This window comes from Aphelocoma coerulescens, chromosome 5, assembly GCF_041296385.1.
Source record: "Aphelocoma coerulescens isolate FSJ_1873_10779 chromosome 5, UR_Acoe_1.0, whole genome shotgun sequence".
NCBI classification, from domain to species: Eukaryota; Metazoa; Chordata; class Aves; order Passeriformes; family Corvidae; genus Aphelocoma; species Aphelocoma coerulescens.
Window position 1 is genome coordinate 44,573,202 of NC_091019.1, and position 18,533 is coordinate 44,591,734.

General features: G+C 50.9%; 1 protein-coding gene across 2 annotated transcripts; it reads left to right on the forward strand.

The window, feature by feature from the left end:
* Positions 1–3,716: 3,716 nt before the first annotated feature.
* Positions 3,717–16,732, forward strand: BATF (basic leucine zipper ATF-like transcription factor). Of its 2 annotated transcripts, none has more exons than XM_069016009.1 (5): positions 3,717–6,115; positions 6,379–6,553; positions 11,278–11,624; positions 13,451–13,555; positions 15,965–16,732. In XM_069016009.1, the coding sequence occupies exons 3-5, from the start codon at positions 11,559–11,561 to the stop codon at positions 16,169–16,171; spliced, it is 378 nt and encodes a 125-aa protein (XP_068872110.1). In that variant the 5' UTR covers positions 3,717–6,115; positions 6,379–6,553; positions 11,278–11,558; the 3' UTR covers positions 16,172–16,732. The 2 variants fall into 2 exon arrangements, with proteins under 2 accessions (XP_068872110.1, XP_068872111.1); XM_069016010.1 differs by having other exon boundaries at positions 5,365–5,381.
* Positions 16,733–18,533: the final 1,801 nt, after the last annotated feature.

An 18,533-nucleotide genomic window follows, 5' to 3' on the forward strand; every position in this document is an offset into this window, starting at 1 on the left:
CCCTCTTCCTTTCCTCCTCATCCTCTCCCAACCCACTGCCCCCATCCCCTTGTGAGCAAGGTATGTGTGCAGTCCTTGGGACAGGGGCATCCAGCCCCTCCCTCCCTTGGCTTGCAGCTGGTCATGGGCAGAGGATGCTTGGAGGTCATTATTTTGCAGCTTTCACAGTATTGTTCTCACTTTGTCTATGGAAAATTGGTTCCTCTGCCCTTCTTGTCAGGGGCTGAGGGTGACTCCATAACACTGCGGTAAGTGGTATTAACTAACCTTTGCTAGTGACCTGTCTCTCTTGTTTCATTTTGAGCCAAGGGCAACAGGTTCATTTGTCTTTGTCCTTATTGGTTCTTCTACTCAACTTGCTGGAAAACAAGCCCCAAAAATCCCCAGCCTTGATATTTACCAAGAGTCACGGAAACTGCTTTGATTACCATGGGTGCCAGACTCTGCTGAGCAGTACTGGCACCATCATGGCCCATGGCTGGGCACAGGACTGGAGCCAGGGAAAACTATGCTACCAGGATGCTCACAGAGAAATGAGAAAAACCAACTGCTGCTTTTCTGAGCCTGGAAGCATCACCTGGCTCCCAGTGGCTTTGCACACTTTTTGCTTATTTGTGATCACTGGTTGCTGGCAAGTGAAGCATGGGGGCAGGAGGGTGGGAGGTAGGCATAAGCCAAGGGAATGGATCCATGTGCATCCCATGCTCGCATGGAGGCATCCTGCTCCTGCTGGGCTTGGGAAACTGCTCTGTGGGCAGAGCAGGGTAGGTCACTTGTCCCTGGTTAGGGGCATGAGTCTCCCCATACCATGTGGCTGGTGGGGTGACTAGGATAATTTCCCAGGTGGGTGACGGAGGCAGGTAGGGCAGCTGCTGTCAGAGGTGTAGCCAGCCCCATGGGCAGGGAGCTTGCTGTCAGCACCTCTGCCACCAACACTTTCCATATGAGGAAAAGATCCTTCCCTACAGCTAGGAGGTCTTGCTGGTCAGGGCCACCAGGAAGGGCTGGCACCCATGACATCATGGTGGGAGTTTGCCTTTTCTCTGCATCTGAATCCTCAGGAGAAGAAGCCTGGGAGCACCTGTCAGCTTGGGCAGACTCCTCCACAGCAACTGAACTGTAATTCCAGGCACAGCCAGTGCCTGTGATGCTTCCCCAAGCCTCAGTGCCTGTGACAGCCTCAGTGGCTCTGCCCGCACAGAGCTGGGTCTCCTGCCCAGCACAGGGACATTTCAGCTCCTCACCACACACGTGGGGAGAAGATGGTGAAGGAGATGCAGCTGAGGCTGGCAGGGAGACACCAAGCAGCTCACAAAGGCCAGAACCAGGCTTTGCAGCCCATGCATCACCTGGGGCTGAGTTTGGGCTGAAGATGCAATGTGTGATTGTGGGGAGAGAGCTTAATGACCCTGAGCCTTTGGTTTTATCGGTCAGGGTGAGCAAGAAGTTATTCCCAATTAGCTGAAGTGATGGGCTAATTTGGTGGTGAAGGCAGGAGGTGGATCACTGTGGGTAAGACTGACAGCTCTGCATCCCTGTCTAGTTCAAGGGACTCTGCTAGACAAAAAGGCCCTGTGTTAGCAAGGTGATGCACTTTTCCAGCCCTGGCTCCTAGGAGGTACCAGCATGAAGCTACTTCCAGAAGCCCATATGGGTTTCAGCAAAAGCAGAGTTTGGGTCTGTTTGACAATGAGGTTTCACTGCAGCCTGTCATGTCTCAGATGAGGCTTCAGGAACAGGATCGTTTGCCAGTAACCACCACCTTGTGCTGATGTTATCTAGTTTCTGCAGAATGAACTTGCTGAATTGTCATCTGTGACACCGTCAGGGGAAGTCCTGACTCCTGACACTGCAGTTCCTGCCTCTGCTTTGCCATGGCCCCAATTCCAGCAGCATCATCTGGGCTGGTTGGATTTGCTGGAAACCTGCTTGTGCTGAAATGTCATGAGGTTGTCAGAAAGACCTGGGCAGCAAGGCTGTGCTGCAGGTCTGTGGGCTCCCAAATCCAGTGGAGCCACTAGCAGGCTAAGATGTAGTTTCTGTTTGAGGATAAAATGGCTACTGACAGCTCATCTCAAGGTGATGCTGAACACTTGGTGACCAGACAAGCAGCAAGAGGGGGTTTGCACTAGAGCTAACGTGTGGGTATTGGCAGGTGCCTCTCAGTACGTGGGCTACTGACTTCTGTGACAGAGGCAAACTCCGTGGGTGCCAGGCAGAGGCACTGCTTCATTATGCAGGTGTTTGCCAAGTGAGGCATCCCTTTTCTTCTGTGCAGACTTTCCCTGGAGGCAGTGACCTGATTTACTCTCTAGCTCCAGCCAGCAGATAATGGATAAGTGGCTACGGTAGTCATGTGCTGGTGCATGCTGGCACTGCTCTATGGCTGGGCAGCATGATGGCACCCCATGCAGCCAGTGTAACAGGCTGGCAAAGCCAAACTCACTGGTCCAAATTAACTACCTCAGCTGCAGGTGCAAGGCATTCTCTGTGTCTGCAAAGTGGATGCAGGCACTGTTCCGCTGTCTGTTAAATACCTGCAGGTCGCTGGATTATGTGCACAAATTTAGGAGCAAAGCAAGCTGCCAGTGTATCCTGTGTGACATGGAGCCTCATTCAGGCTTTGGACCAGCACATTTCCTCACCTGATAGCAACCGTCTGCTGTGGCTGCAAGGTCCTGCGCTGCTCGGCAGCTGAGTTTGCATGCTGGGGTAGCAGCACCTCAGCATTTCTCCCAGCCATGCTCTGGAGTGTCCCTAAGTGCCAGCTGGCACCTGGGAGGTTTAGATGAGAGTGCCAAAGGGTTCAAGCCTGTGCTCCAAATTCAAGATAGAGCTATCTGGTGGGTCCCTGTCACTGTGCAGCAGTGGGGAAAGGAGGAACGCTACATGAGGAATGGAATGAAGAAGAGCACATCTATCCTTTATAACTGTAATGCCATAGTAGATAGGGGAAGCTTCCCTGGGCTGCTGTGTTTGCTTCTGTCTTCCCTGCTGTGAAATCAGGAGACATCCAAAGATGGGTGGCTGACCTAAATCAGGGCTGCAGGAAAATTTCCCTATGTAGGGACTAAAAGTCCCACCAGTTTAGAGTGGAAACCAGTGAAATGCCACATGATAGAGATGTGCAGAGCAATCCCTGGCTTAGAGATAAGTCTGTTCCTCTGCTCACCCCCTCACAAGATGTTCAAAGAAATGGAAAGACAACTCATTTCACACTGGTAAACTGACACACTTCTCACAGAGCCAGAAAACTGGTTTGTGCAGGTGGACAAGATGCCCTGCTGGCCAACAGCTTCAGAGGGCTCACAAAGAATCAGGTATTGATATGAAAAACAGGGATACCCAAAACTGAAGTGAAAAATTTTGGCTTAAATAAGATGAAAGATGGGATGATTCTTGGACATCTACTTTGGGGTTCGGGTAAAGAATGGTGGCAAGGAGTTTCTTTTTTTCCGTCCCTTCTTTGAAACCAATTTTGGCACTATTAGTGACACCAGGAGGACCAAGTCTTCAAGTCAGGCCCTTGCACCATCACTACTGGCATGTCTTAGGGTGTAGCACTTCTCCCTCATCCCACCTCCAAAGCACCATCAGGGATGAGGTGCCATGGGAGGCTGCAGGTCACCTGTGTCTGGGCACTGGTTTTGGTAGCCATGGACAAAGCTGTAGGAAAAGCAGCCATGTCCCAGGAGGCTGATTACAGATTACCTCTCTCTTGCCAGGGTACCAAAATGCAAGGGTGGAAAGTACAGGATTGATGATCATCTGAAACTGCTCCCTTTCCCTCCCTCCATCTGCTGCTCCCAGCCCCTGGGGAAACTTGTGGGACTTTACAAACCCTCTGAAATAGCCAGCACTAAGCAAGGCCTCCCTTGGTGTTTGGGCGTTGGACCATGGGCCTTCTTCCTTGTGTTTTTCTCAAAAAGGCATTGAAGAGCCCTGGCTGGGGGATGGACCAGGTGTGGGTCAGGGGCTCAGCCCTGCTGCTGCCTCCCCCAGCAGCCTGCTCTGGGACTCTGCGTTGTCTCCCAGAGAGCTGGCAGCAGGTGAGAGCTGTGTGTGCCAGGGTGCACTGTCCAGACTGATGGGGCTTATACCCATTTGTGTGCTTTGATAACTCTGCCGGTATGGCTCTGCCATTCAGTGCTACTTGCACAGGCACTGCGTGTACCTTCTGCACAGCTTCCCAGTCCTCTCCTTCACAGCCACTCTGCCCCATGCTGCCTGTCCTCCGCCATGCTGCCTCCGACGTGCTGGGCTCCGGCACTGCTTATACAAGCACCACACACACCTGGGCACAAGCCCTGGGCATGTGAGCCCGTCAGCGCAGCTGCTTGTGCTGAACACCTCCTCCAACCATGCTGCACGAGCTGAAGGTTTGGGAAGCTCTTGTTCCCACCAAGTGGGGTGGAGAGAAGGGAAAACCAGTGCACGCAGCCCCGTAATCCAAAAGTGAAGCAGATCCCATTGGGGTGGAAGTACAGTACTAGCATGAGTGTTGTTCACAGCCATCTCCTGCCAAGGTGGGTGTCTCAGAGTCTGTCTGCAAGAACATGCCCTAAATAAGCTGTACTCAATCCTTGGGAGTCTTGAATGTGTTTTGTGGTGATGGGTGGTATTGAAGAACATTTTCCTCTGAATGGAGTCATGAAGCAGCAACGTAATACACTCAAGAGTCATGTATTAATTTAAGAGACAAGTGATGCATTCACCATCCACCCCCATGCCATGGATCACGGTTTCAACCAATGTCCAGTGAACATCAGATCCTCCAACAGGCATTGTTCATCCCCTGGGAGCACAACTTTTGCTGCTTGGTCGTTGCAGTTGGATTCACTGCAGCAGTAGCAGAGGCACAAGGCTGAGTCCCTCTGCCACCATGGTCAGGCTGAACAGCCACATGTGCCTCTCCTGCTCTTGTGTGGCCTGGAAATGCACACACTGGAAAGCATGAAGGAAGCTGGGGCCATGGCCCCTTGCCATCACCAGTAAGTCTACCCCTGGGTGGATCAGCCCTTCTGGTTAAACGGGTCACTGCCCTTCCTCTTTGGGCCTTCCCCTCATCACCGAACGAGACTACCACCGAGATGAGTCAAACCGTCAGACAACATCTGCACCCTCCGCACACCCCGTCCATGCGCTTGGATAGTTCAACTGGTGGGCTCAGCCCAGGCAGCGGAAGCAAAGACACCCTGCTTGACTGGGGGGCGTCTGATAGCTGAACATTTTCAGTGTCCCAAGTGTGGCTGGGTGATCTGGTCCATTTTTGACCGATCCCAGGAGGTAGACAAAGCCTGTGAAGATAGCAGTGACAGAAAGTTTGGCCTTGAATGGATGTACTCTACCAGGGTTTGGGATCTGCTGACCTAGAGACTCTTGTGAGTGTACATCTGAGTACGTGCTAAGTCCTTGCCAGGAACAGATTAGAGGTTGATCAACTAAAGACACAACCAGTTGATCTGTACAGGACAGGGGAAGGAGAATGTGGTTAATCCCTTCAAAATGCTCTCATAATCTGTGAACTCTCATAATCTGTGTCTTGAGACTGAAACTCCTGTATGTGCAGGATGTCTGACCCTGCCAACCTCCTGTCAACCCTTCAGCTGGGAGCTCTAGCCAGGCTTGCTCTTCCTCTCCAGTGGAGTCAGTCCACTGGACCGCATCTACCTGGAGCTCAGTGTCCATATCTGGAAAGCTAGCACATGTGGCGTTTTCTTTCTACAGTTTCCTTCTTTTAAAATATGGACACAAAAAACGCATTACTAATGACATTCAAAAAAAACCCACATGAAAGTGGCAAAGCCAAGTACCAAAGGCTTAGAAATTGCCAGAAATGGGTTTGCCTGGGCAGCCTATCTTAGCTGTCTTGTGCATATGATAATTTCCTGCAGTTTGCCCTGGATTGCCACCTCTTCAGCACCAAGGCTGGACCTTGGCTGGAGGGAGCAATAAGTTGGACAGCTAGGCTGCCTCCTTTCTTAGCAGGGCTGGGAAGCTCCTATCAAGTTGGTGAAGCAAGAGACTGCAGAAAGAAAGGACGTTCTCCTGGGTAGACAGCTGATGCCTCCCTGGAGAGCTGGGTCTGTGTCTACCCCTGCCTCGAAGTTACTCTGTGAGTCGGTGAGCCACATAAGCAAGAGCTTTCAAAGGAGCAGCTGCATCTTCCTCATTTCCCAGAGCTGTTTTACAGAAGTGTTAAAGGTTTGCAGATGCAGTCACAAACATCAGGATCTGGGGTTTGGCTAAATTAAGTGCTATAAAGTGCCAAAATCACTGAAAAATTTAGATCCTAGTTGGTTCAAAATGTGTATCCAAATGAATGAGTACTTATGACCTAAATTTCTTTTTGTCTCTTATTTTGCACCTGTTAAATAGGTATAACTCCATCCCCTCATCCCCCACTTCGGACCTGAAAAGGTGGCTGAGAAAACAGCTTAATTAATAACCCTGAAACACTCATTCAGTGCTGAAGTGATGAACATTAGAAAGAGTCTGTGACGAAATGGAAAAGCAGGATGTTGGAGCAGGCTGGCTGCAGGACAAGATGAAGGTAACACAGCCATCCCAGGGAATAAACCCTCGTGGATCATGCAGCTCCAGAGCACAGCATGTTACACAGCATGAGGGTGTAAATGCAGTATGCTGTAGGGATTCAATTACGGGATTTCCACAGTTTTGAGTGCTTGACTTACAGCCCGTGTCATTTATCAGACATTCGGGGTGTAAAGTACCTGTTTCCCGGACATTGGCTGGTTGCACCAAGTAAGGACTGAAAGCGTTGGTGTTTGCTCTGCACCAAGGGGGATGAATTTGGTGGGACTATGCTTCAGCTCTCCTGGCACAACCTCACTCTCACACTGAGCTCAGCCAAGATGAAATAGCCCTGGTGACAGAGACTGGGGAAGCTGTCACAGACAGGACAACATGTGCTGGCAGAGCAGGACATGGCAAAAGCGTCTGGTAGAGAGCAGGGACTTTGTTCAACACAGCCATTTGCTTAACATCTCAACTCAGCACTGATTTCTATGCAAAAGTCTTCAAACTTATGTGGGGAATTATAAGCAAGTTGTTGCAATTGTCCAAATATTGTAAGAAATTATTTGCATAAAATGCTACATGTGAAGCAGAAACAACCTCGGTGGTTTACAGGAGGCTGAATCTGGTAACTGGTCTAGGCTGGATTTTTAAATAGCACTATGCACTGAATGGCTGTGCAAACAAGATGAGTGAGATGAATGGGGTGAGATGCAGTTTTGAATGTTGGTGTCATAAGCCTGCTGCAGGAAAGAGCTCTGGAGCAGCAGGTTTACAAGGAAACTCCAGGACACACCTGTGCTGAGGAAGATGGTTGCACAGGTGGGACATGGGGAAAGAGGTTTTGAAGCAAAGGTCCTGGCTGAAAAATACCCGACGTGCTCTCTTGGTTCTGAGGAACCCATCCCAGTAGGTTTTTTTTTTTAATTTGTTTTTTCCTTATTGAAACCCTGGGAACATAACTCATAATCCATCCCACAGAGGCAGGATTCAACCTGGACTTTTTTCAAGAGAGGTTTCTCCCCAGTCACTTCATATAAAGGGGCTTGAATAACTTTCCTGAATTGCCCATCCCAAGGTCTTCTACCTTCCTCTTGCTTCGAACATCAGACCTCCACCTTTCCTGCCCCAGTTGGAGCCTGTTGCTTCTTACTCTGCTTTGGCTGCACAGACAGCCGCTGACCACCCTTTCCATTACAACATATGAAAGACTGTTCCTTGCTCACCACCCATTTCCCACCCCCAAAACTTCTCTTTTCTAGGCTAAATGGGCCAAATTTCTTCACTCCTTTCTCTTAGTACAATATTTCTGTGTGTTTATCCTTTGTATTGTTTTTATTCCAGACTACTTCACTTCTTGGCCTGGGACTCTGAATGGGTCCTGACCCTGCACAGGCAGCACAAGGCAGTCGCCTCCTCTGCCTTGCCCCAGAGCCCCAGGTCAATACTTGACCCCTTTGCTGCTGGCAAAGCTTCAGTTTTCGATGCTCTGCAACCCCCGGATTTTTCCCCGCTATTCTGCTGCCCCATTGGTTACTCCCCAGATCTTCTACCTACAGCTCGCTTTGCTTTACATTTGCATTTGTTCTTGCTGAACTGCATCTTGCTGCTTTCAAACCATTTCTCCGCGGCTGAGATCACACTAAGCCCAGGCTCCAGAGTCCCTGCAGCCACTGTGTCCTGGGAGAACCGGACTCCCTTCAGCATTGCCTGCTGTAATTCACAAGGGACAAATACAGGACTGGTTGGCCCTGTCCTTCCCCTAAAAACCTCTGGAAATATCCTTTCTCCATCAAGCTGCTGGTATGGCAGTAGCCTAGCACTGGTGAGTTTTTCCAGTGCCACTGACGATGATATCACAGCTCCTGTGATTAAGATCAAAGAAAATGAAATGATCCCAGAGAGAAAGTCAGGGGATGTTATTCACGGTGTAAATTTAGTCACCTAAGTCAAGCACAGAGATTAGGAGACTGGCTCCTGAAGCTCCCCCTCATAGCGGCAGGGAGCCTGGGCAGGGGCAGCAGGAAATCAGCTCCCCATGTTGTGCCTGCAGCAGGTGCCCAGGGCAGTTCCCACAGAGCTGTGAGCAGATGCTGGTAGAGCCATACTGGTGGTTTCTGCTGCTCTGGGTTGGGGGATCATGTCTCTGACCAGAGAAATGGCAGGGGGATCTCACTGCCTGTGAGGAGACAACACGGGTCCAGCCCAGTCCAGAGAAGCATTGTGAAAGCTCTGCCCATCTTCCCACCAAGAGACACTTGTCTCACTTACAGACACTTATTTGCTCATAAGTGGCAGGAATTCATTAACAGCATGCCCAGTTCAAGAGCAAAGAGAGTGTTTGGACAAGGCAGGAAAAAGGATGCTCTCTTAGCCCTGCTCAGAAAGGCCAGTTGTCCAAACCCTCTCCCGTGCTGTTGCTCTCTCCTGAGGTGTGTTCATCAGCTGTTAAGAAAAGCCCAGCTCTGGGCAAACCAAGGTGCGTTCAAAACCTCCCTCCTGTGGATCTAAGAACAACCTTTGCCATAGCCACATTCTGGACAGTTTTGCACTAACTGTCCAGCTCCTGCCAGGACATTCAGCTTCCCTCACCACCTTCTGCCAACAGCCCCACCACCTTCCCAACTGTCTCCCAGATGCTGGCCTTGCTAGATACAAAAGGAAGGAATTCACCTAATTTGTCCAATAATGGAATAAGAATATTTTTCTCTGAGGAAGGAGCTCCCTCCATCCAGCAGCCTGCAGAGCAGGACAGGCCAGGCAGTCTCTGAGACCTGCTCACGAGCAGAGGAGTGTGGTTTCCTTGGGAGAGTGGGAATCCTGCAGTGTGCTTCCTGGAAAGGAAGTGCTGCACAGGGTTGCAGAATTCAGAAGAAGTGTAGTGATGCAGTGAGCTAATGGGTCCTTCAAGGGTTGTACTGCTGGCCGGTGCCTTGGGAGGCCTGAACTCAACATTTCTCACCTCACCAATGCCTTCGGCTACTCCATTTCCAGAGCCAGCTGCACCAGAAGAGCCCTGCGTGCTACAGGGGGGGATGCACTTCCAGGAAACTGGGTCCCTCAGGGTGGATCGTGCCGAGCAAACCCTTGTAGCCATGTTAAAATGTGTGGTGGATCCTAGCATTTCCATATAGCCACCAGGAGGAAAAATACACTCAATGCTGTGAAATGTTCAGATAAAAGGGCTTAAGGGTAGAACACCAGTTCCACAGGATGTTTCTAAAGGGAGAAACAGGCCAAAATGGAGTAGTTTTGCTACTGGAGCTAAGCCAGGAGATGTCCCTGAACCACCCAGCCTGAAGCCAGCCCCACGCATTTCTTGGTTTTGGCCATGTTTGTTGCCATGTTGGCTCCATGAGTGGCAAGGATGGGAAGAAATGCCAGCAGTGCCCATGCAAGTCTGCACATACTTCTCTGCAAGTGTGCCTTCTGTGCTGCAATACAGCTGCAACCCCAAATCTGCCAACACTCTTGCCCTAATGACCACTGCATCTCAAGTGCCCTTGCCTATGCCCTGCTGCTGAGACTTGCTAGCTGTTCCTGCTTGAGGCAGGAGAAACGCAAACAAAACACCCACAGGCAACAAAACTCAGTAAGTTGGGAACTGGGAACTGCTGTTTTCCACAGGAGTGTGTTACTGTGAATGGGTTCATGCCTGTTTCTAGATCTGCTCCTTATTGCACATGCAAGAACTTAGCAGCTCCAAAGTCGTGTGGTCCTGTCTGTGGATGGAGAGCCTGTTGGCACGTGACTGTGGCTCATCCTGCTAGATCTGGTGACATGAGCAGATCAGAAAGCAAATGGTCCCTGCTTTGGCACCTCCTACTCCTGTATTGTCACCTCCAGAGCCACTAGCACGGGGTACTCCGAGGGTACCCCTGAGGTATTGCTGTCCTAGGGGCTGATTGCACATCTTTAGTCTTCTGAGGCTTATACTAAGGATAGAAGTAGTCCCAGAGAGCACAGACTAGGGACAAAGAAGGGGATCCAAAGCAGCTCCTCCTTGCTGCTGTCTGCATGGGCTGATCCATAGATTCTTATGTTTACAGCACTTTGTCTGCCAGGGCTGATATTCCCTTATGGGTCAGTGGTGACATACTACTGAATGTTTTAAAGTGCTAAATAGCTTTGCTTTATAGAAAATACTAGTCCCACCCAACCCAGTCCAAACATTCTATGACCCTGAGCTTTTCTTCTTAAATGGGACTGGTGCTTCGTTGTGCCCATGTGAACCACCTGCACTAACAGTGTTTATGTGGCACCTGCTGAGGGTATCCGTCCCCTCCCCGGGACCCACGTCAATGGTGTGGAGGCGGCAGGAGGGGGTGGGTGGGTTGTGGGGAGATGTGTGTCTGCCTGGGAATTTCCTCAGCTGTGTCAGGGTGACTGAGGTTGCCTGGGGCTGGACTGACCTCCTGCCTGCACAGGGCTGGCATGGGACACAGTGTCCCTGGAATTTCTGGGGCTCCCAGTGGCACCTCCTTCGCACTGCCCTCCTTTGAAGGTCCAAGTTTCACAGCCAGAGCTGGGGCTTTTCTTCCTTTCCATCTCTGATGTTTGTCTCAGAGAAAACCCATCGCGTTGTTTTTCAACTGCCTGAAGGTGTTTTTCGGGGGTTTTTCAGGCTATTTTGAAGCTCATTTTTCCCAGATGTGCTTTTCTTCTTCTTCTTTTTTTTTTTTTAAATTGGTTTTTAAAAACTTTTTTCTTCTTCTGTAACTTTTCTTCTTTGCCTTAAAGTTTCCGGCCACGTGACTTTCAGCTTACATCCCCAAGGTTCTGAGAAACCACAGGAGGCTGAGACCTAAAGGGAAGGTGCAGAGGCTCTGAGAGGAGAGGCAGCGAAAGTGTCGGAGTGCTGCGCAGAAGGACAGAGTGCTTCCGAGTGAGACCAGGGAGCCGAGGGCCATATCAGAGGTGGCAGAGGAGGACAGAGGAGAGGCAGAGAAGCAAGACAGAAGGCAGGCACACCACGAGCACAACGTAAGCTGAAGAGACCCTGGGAGCCAGAAACAGCAGCCATGCCCCACAGCTCCGACAGCAGTGATTCCAGCAGCTTCAGCCAGTCTCCCCCTCCCAGCAAGCAGGTAAAGCAGGGGTTCTTCCCCAGCTCTCCCCAGCTGGAGAGTATTTCAGGGGGCCACGGGTGGGCAGGAAGTAGGGTGGCACCCACTGTCGGTGTTTTCACAGGGCAATATGGCAGAGCTTTCTAAGAATGGCTGTGGGGAGAGAGATGCAGGGCTCAGCCAAGGGCCCTGGCAGAAGCTCCAGCCACAGAGCTGGGTATGGGCAGAGAGAGATGACCTGGTTACCTGGGGCTATGCCAGGGGCAGCTGGGGGCCCAGGACCCCCAGGCATGGTGGGTCCTGTGATACATGCCAGGCAGGCAGGAAGCTTCGGTGTGAGTTGGTGCTCTAGTGAAGAGCCTGAGCAGGCACCTCCTGGCCATGGACCAGGGTGTCTCAGGGGCAGCCTGCCTGCTTCCTGCTTCTGTGGACAGCACTCGGGACCCAGAAAAGCCCTGCTGCTTTGGATCTGCTTTCTTTACTGTTCAGCCTCAGAGGTTTTTCGTGTTAGCAATGCTTCACAGAGGGATTTTGTTTTGTTGCATGGCATACCTTAATTGTAGGTTTTTTGCTGGCAGATACAGACACAAGTCTGAGGTATTCTCACTGCCTTTTCTGGCTAAACTTTATGTTATCTGTCATTTGCCATTTCTCTAGGGCTGGCAACAAGAGCAAGCGCCTGAGACTTTGCTCAGAAATCTTGGGGATCATCAGGGCAGATGATTTTTGGCTTCCAAACAAGGATGGGAATGCATCCTGGCTTGCATCCTGGTAAAGACAGGGATAAAGCACAAGGTTTTCCAAAGGATAGGGACTGGACTAGATGCAGGATGTGGGAGCTGCTATATCTGAGACATTTTCAGGGTATTGAAATCAAGGATAAAACGGTTAAGTTCAAAGAAGAAAAATATCTTGGGTTGGGGGGAGGGGGGGGAGGATGTGGACAGATAGATGGGCTGGGAAGATAACTTTTGTGGCTGAGTTTTGTAGTCTTGTGGAGAGGTGGTGATGTGAATGCTAAAGAGTCCACAAGAGGGGCAGTGCAATATGAAAATAGAAGATGAAAGTCTGTGTGACAGTTTCAACTGTCAGAAGGCAGCAGCAGGACCAGATCTCAGCAGAGAATGACTGGTGCATGAAGCTCATGACCTGAAACCTGGAGACCTCTGTTCTCCCCTGCTTAAGGGGCTTGGGAGTGTTGCAGTCAGCACTGCAGGCATTGCTACCAAGTGACTCCAGAAAAGAGCAAGGACAGAGATCAGAGAGGTGGAGCAAATAAGATCTGTGTTAAAAACAAAAGCTCTGAGTCTGTGTAGTTAAGAAAGCAGGGGCCATATTGTGTTGTGACGGTCTGCAGCAAATAAAGCCTGAGGCAGGAGGGTGATGGAGAAGGGAGGGGCCTTCAGGGGTGAAAAGAGGAAAACACAGGCTGAATATCTGGAAAAATGGTATAGCCAAGGAGCTGGAATGTCTGCAGAGCCATTACCCTGCAGAGAGACAGGAAAGGAAAAGGTTTTCTGTACAAGAAATCAAATTGTCCTTCTTCCAGAGGGAGGTCCTTACTCTGGTCCATCAAACGGTATCCCAGGCTCTGTGTTGGTGAAGGGAGAGTGGTCATTTCCCAGCTGTTCTGGGATCCCCAAGGATGTCAGATGTGCCCCTCCTGGCAACAGGGGTACTAAAAACATCACACATCCCCTGGACTATGGCTTTATACTGGTGTGGAGGGTGTGTAGCCCATGTCCCGTGCTTCAGTGATATTATCTGCTGTGTCCCTTTCACAGCAGATAACAGGAGAAGGGTGAGGGAGAGAATTACCCAGTCATTTCCATGCCTTGTTTCCCTAGGACTCTTCTGATGACATGAGGAAAGTCCAAAGGAGGGAGAAGAATCGAATTGCTGCCCAGAAGAGCCGCCTGAGGCAGACCCAGAAAGCAGACACACTGCACTTGGTGAGCACTCCCACCCTTTCTCATCCCTGGTGCTGAGGACTCATAGGAGACAGTGTGCTTTTCCCCTGGGACTTGGAGCAGAGATGCTCAGTGGAGGCAGGACAGGAGAAGTGAGGCCAGGGCAGGATGAAGGAGTCAACGCCTGCAGCGAGAGCACACAGCCCAGGACAACTGCCACGGAAGCGTTTAGTTTTGCAGCTAGTTTTGAATCCATCTTTATCTCTCAGTCTTTCATCACCGATTTCCTTTCCCAACCTCTTCTGACTGAGCTCTTTGAAAGCACAGTCTCACCTGGTTTGGGATTCACGCCACCACTGTTGCACCAGAGGTGCAACAGCATACAAGGGTACTTTCTGTGGCACTGTGGGCACCCCCACAGCTCTTCCCAGTGTGAAGTATTAGATGTCTGCCTTTTGGGAGGAATGGTCACTTCTGGCTGTGTGTGTTTGGGCAGGAGTATGTAGTCAGTGTCAGAGCATAAGGTCTGGGATACTTTGCATTTTGCACATTGATAAGTGCAGTCCGATGTATTTTGGGCCACCGGTGGGAAAGATGAAGAACACGCAGCCTGCAGTGACCAGAAACCATCTTTATCCCTGCGCTGGGCTTGGCTGTCCTTTGAAAAGTGGTAGTTGAGCTCATGTTCAAAAAAAGTCCTTTGATTTAGCAGTCTTCATATTCCCTCATATTCCCATTACTGGAAACAATTCCTGAGAATCCAGTTCTGAACCTTCCTCCTTACATAGTGCCCTTAGCCCACAGTTGGAGCTGGGTTCAAGACAGATTTCACTCTTTTCTCAGTAGCTGATGAGCCTTTTAGAGCTGACATGGCTCTAGGCTGATTGCATTACATCTGCCAGCAGCAAAGGCTCTGGGCAACTGTGTCTGAGAGAGGTGAAAAAACACCATTTCCTTGGGGTCACTGCTCTCTCCACAGTAATCCTAAGGGTAGGAATGGGCTCTGAGCTTCCCCCTGGAAAATCCTGCCTAGCTGTGCACCAAGCAGAATTGGGCTGCTTTTCTTAGAGCAGGTAACAAACCACTTGCTTATGAGATTACTACTGCTCAAGCTAGCATTGATGGCACACAGTCCTTGCCTTCCCATTGGGATGGGGCAGTGGGCTAAGCCCATTTTGGATCCCGACAGGCAGATGAAAAAATGCAGGGAGGCAAGTAGAAGATGGATGGTAAATTTCTGCTAGTTTTTTTTCAATTCCAGTGGACAGTGACCCCGTGCTGCTCCTAGGTTCATTCCCTGAGTGCTCTTTGTCTTTGGTGGATTCTGCATCAGGGACTTTGTTTCTCTGATGTGGTTCTTCCCAGAAAAGCATGGCTCAGTTTGAGCCGTGGTGGTATGAAAGGAGCCACCAGCTCCATCTGCCCCAGGGTTTTCTAGCTTGTGTTTTGAGGAGAATGAGTCATGGGAAAACTGGGACTCCTGGCCTCTGGGTGATTACCATCAATTCCTGAGTTCAACAACAGTCATCGTTTCCAAACTGTTTGGTCACACCTGAGAGATGCTGTTTGCTGCGTGAGCTCCTGCTGCAATTGCTGGGTGCATTTTGACCTGTGCACAGAGTGGGCACCATCAGGAATCAGCGTAGCAGCAGAGGGGCGAGCAGAAGGTTTGCTTTGCCAAGGTGGTGGTGCAGCTTTCCAGAGCCTCCAAGTGCTGCGTCCTGCTTTAGCTCTCTCAGCTGAGTTTCCAGTCCTCTGGTCCTGCCCAGGCTGCTGGCTCCATGGTCAGTTGATGCCTGCAGTGCTTCAGCCTGGAGCTGGCTGCACTTCAGCAGAAGCAGAGGTAGCAAAGGCGTTGATGCTTTCAGTAGTGTTGAGACAAGGCTGAACATCATTATTAACCCCTTTGTTGTTATTCTCATTAATACCAGTATTAATTCAGTTCTTCTGAGGCCTCAGTTTCTCTTTTCTTCTGACTCAAGCGTCTCCCCTTCCTCCCCATCGTGCCGCTGCTTTCCCCGGCTGCTAGTAGGAAGCAGTGAGTCTCTTCTTTCCAGGGCAATGACAGGTTTCCTGTGACAGGTGGTTTTCTGGTTAAAGACGGCGGTTATTCAACGTGCTCTCCCCCGGGGGCTGGGCTGCCCGGGAAGCGCCCGGAGATGTATGCGTGCATGAGAGGGAGCGAGAAAGCCTGGGCGGGAACAAGCCACAGTCAATTCTCGTAAGCTGGGGCCGGGGAGCGTGGCTGGGGCTGCCAGCATCGCACCCACACCCGGCATGGCCAGCTGGGGGAGGAGGGTTTGCCCAGGCGTGGCTTTGTGATGAATTTACCAGAAAGGTATCATTCTGGAAATTCTGTGGGGCAGAGAGGCACAGGACCGCAAGTCTCGTGTCCCTAGCTCATCCTATGGGTCCCACGCTGAGGAAGCCCCTGTGGTTTTGTCTCCTCAGGAGAGTGAAGACTTGGAGAGACAGAATGCTGCCCTGCGCCGGGAGATCAAGCAGCTGACAGAGGAAATGAAGCACTTCACCTCGATGCTGAGCTCCCATGAACCGCTCTGCTCTATCCTGGCATCCCCTCCACCGCCTCCAGAAGTGCTTTATGCCACACACTCTTTTCACCAGCCCCACATTAGCTCCCCACGCTTCCAACACTGAGCCAGCCAGCAGGACAGCAGCATGCCAGCTCCACTGATGGCAAGAAGTAACTTCGTGGGGCTTGCTTTTCCATCCAAGGGAAGGAATTGGACGGACAGACATTCCTTCTTGAAGTATGTACTCTGAGTGATTTGCCTAAGACTTGCTCCCTGTGCAGAAATGGCAGAGCCACCATGAGGCATCTTTGGACCGTTTCCAGCTTGGATTCTGGGAAGAAGAGGCAGTCACAAAAGGGCACCAACCCCCTTTCCTGGTCCTTGTTTGGGGAGACTCACAGGAGTGTGCAGTGCCGGCAGCCTCCATAAGAGCAGCTGGCTGTGGCACGCAACAGCCAGAGCTCCAGAAGACGAAAGGGAGCAGGGGTGGAGGGAAAGGTTGGGGGCCAGAGTGTCAGGGCAAAACTGGTTTATTTTTGTAAAATAAAGATTGAAAATGCTTAACTCTTTGTTTCCAATATAGGATTTGAGTTACTCCTAAGGCCTGGCATGATACACTGAAGACACAGGCAGCAGGAGGGGAGAACTCGGAGCCCAGGAAACAGCCCTGCATGCACAGGAGTCTAATCCAGAGCCAGTAACCAGAGCCCCACATTTAGAAGGGGGGCCCATGCACATAGGCTGGACAGGCTGAGGAAGAATGGTTTGTGGGGTGATGGGGTCCCTGGGGAGGAAGGGTCCCTCCTTGCTGTAGGACTGGACCTGGCTAATGAGTGGGACATGCCACGTAGTATCACAGGTCTCTTCCCTGCTGACCCTCTTGGCTCCCTGATACTGGTGGCTATGCCTCCACATGCTCCCCTTGCTCCCCTTGCATATGTGGAGGTGCACTGCCATGTTGTGTCAGCTCACAGGCAGGTCTTGGTGGGCTGATGGAGCCTTCAGCTTGGCCAGCAGCACATCTGGGAAGGAGCATCATGGCATGGAGGGAGCTGGTGATGTTGTCCTGGAGTGCACAGGAGAAGCAGGACCTAGCAGGACTCTTGCTCCAAGCTACCCTGCTAAGGCACGTAGCTGCAGCCTACATTCTTTCCCCTTGCCCATCAGTCACAGCTCTGCAAAAGGCTGCTGCACTGCCTCATGCATTGAAACAGATGAAACCTGAAAGGTCAGAGGAGTAGATTAGTACTTTTGAGTTTGACTTACTGGAAACACAAGCTGGTCCATACAGGCAGTCTCTGCACCTTACCACACACCAGTCAGCAGCCCCACTCTATACCCCACACTTACCAGCCCCACTCTATACACAAGGCTGAAGCCCACCTGCCAGGGGTTCTGTTGCTAGCAGTGGCTCAGTACCGCTGTCATCTTCAAGGACCATCAGCTGCAATCTTTTCAGCATAGAGTACCACAAGCAGTGCTGCTGATGTAGGCTTTTAAATGAGGGAAATAGACCAAATTTGTAGATATCCTTCTCTCAGGCACAGAGAAGCAGCCTATTTCCAGATGGGTTTTGGCCCATCATCATAGCCCTCATGAGCAGTTGGGTAAAGTCTGTAATGTGCCATGCTGTGCACATTTTCTCTCTCTGTTTGCACTAGCAAGATGATAACCAAATACTGCCATGCCTCAGCAAGCTGTCCTCAGGCTAGGTGCAGGTAGCACTGTGATTTCTCCTGCCATGGTCTGTTCAGATGTTTGTGAGCCTCCTGCCTCCCGTTTCTGTGCCAGCACAGGAAGCACCCTGGTCAGAGATGCCTGGTGTCAGCACATTGGCCTGGGTGTCACCACCCTACAAAAGCAGTGCTGATGTAATGGGTAATTGCACTGGCCCTCCCTGTCTGTGTGGCTCTGGGATGAGGGATGAGCACATTTAGGGAAGGACAGTGGTTATTCCAGCCAGGGAGCTGGGTTTCTGCATATATGACATGCAGGATATATCTACAGGAACAATTTCAGTGGGTCTTACACCACCCCTCTCTGCAAAATCTCACACCAATAGGCTTCACTCTAACCATTGGTTCAACAAACAGAGCTGCTGATTCCTTGCACAGGCCATGCTTTGAGCCAGTCAGGCTACACAGGCTCTTCCCAAGGTGCTTTTCTCTGGAATTTGTCCTTTAAAGCCTGAGAGAGACAAATGACTCCAGTTCTGAACGAGCTTGTCTTTACAGGCTCTGCTTCTGCTCCTTGAGCTTCTGGTGGATTTTCTCCCAGATTTTTCACTTTCACTTCTGCTAGTCCTTCGCATTCTGATGTTCCCAAGCTTCCTGGTTTACAGTCAGAAAAAAAAGCTACTCCTACCTTGCTTGGGATTTGCTGTGGAGGGCACTGCAGGCTCATGCTCTTCACTGGAGGATGCAACAGAGTCCCACCAAAGCTTGCAGTGTTGCCTACAGTGAGAGATCTCCTTCTTTGCTGTGACC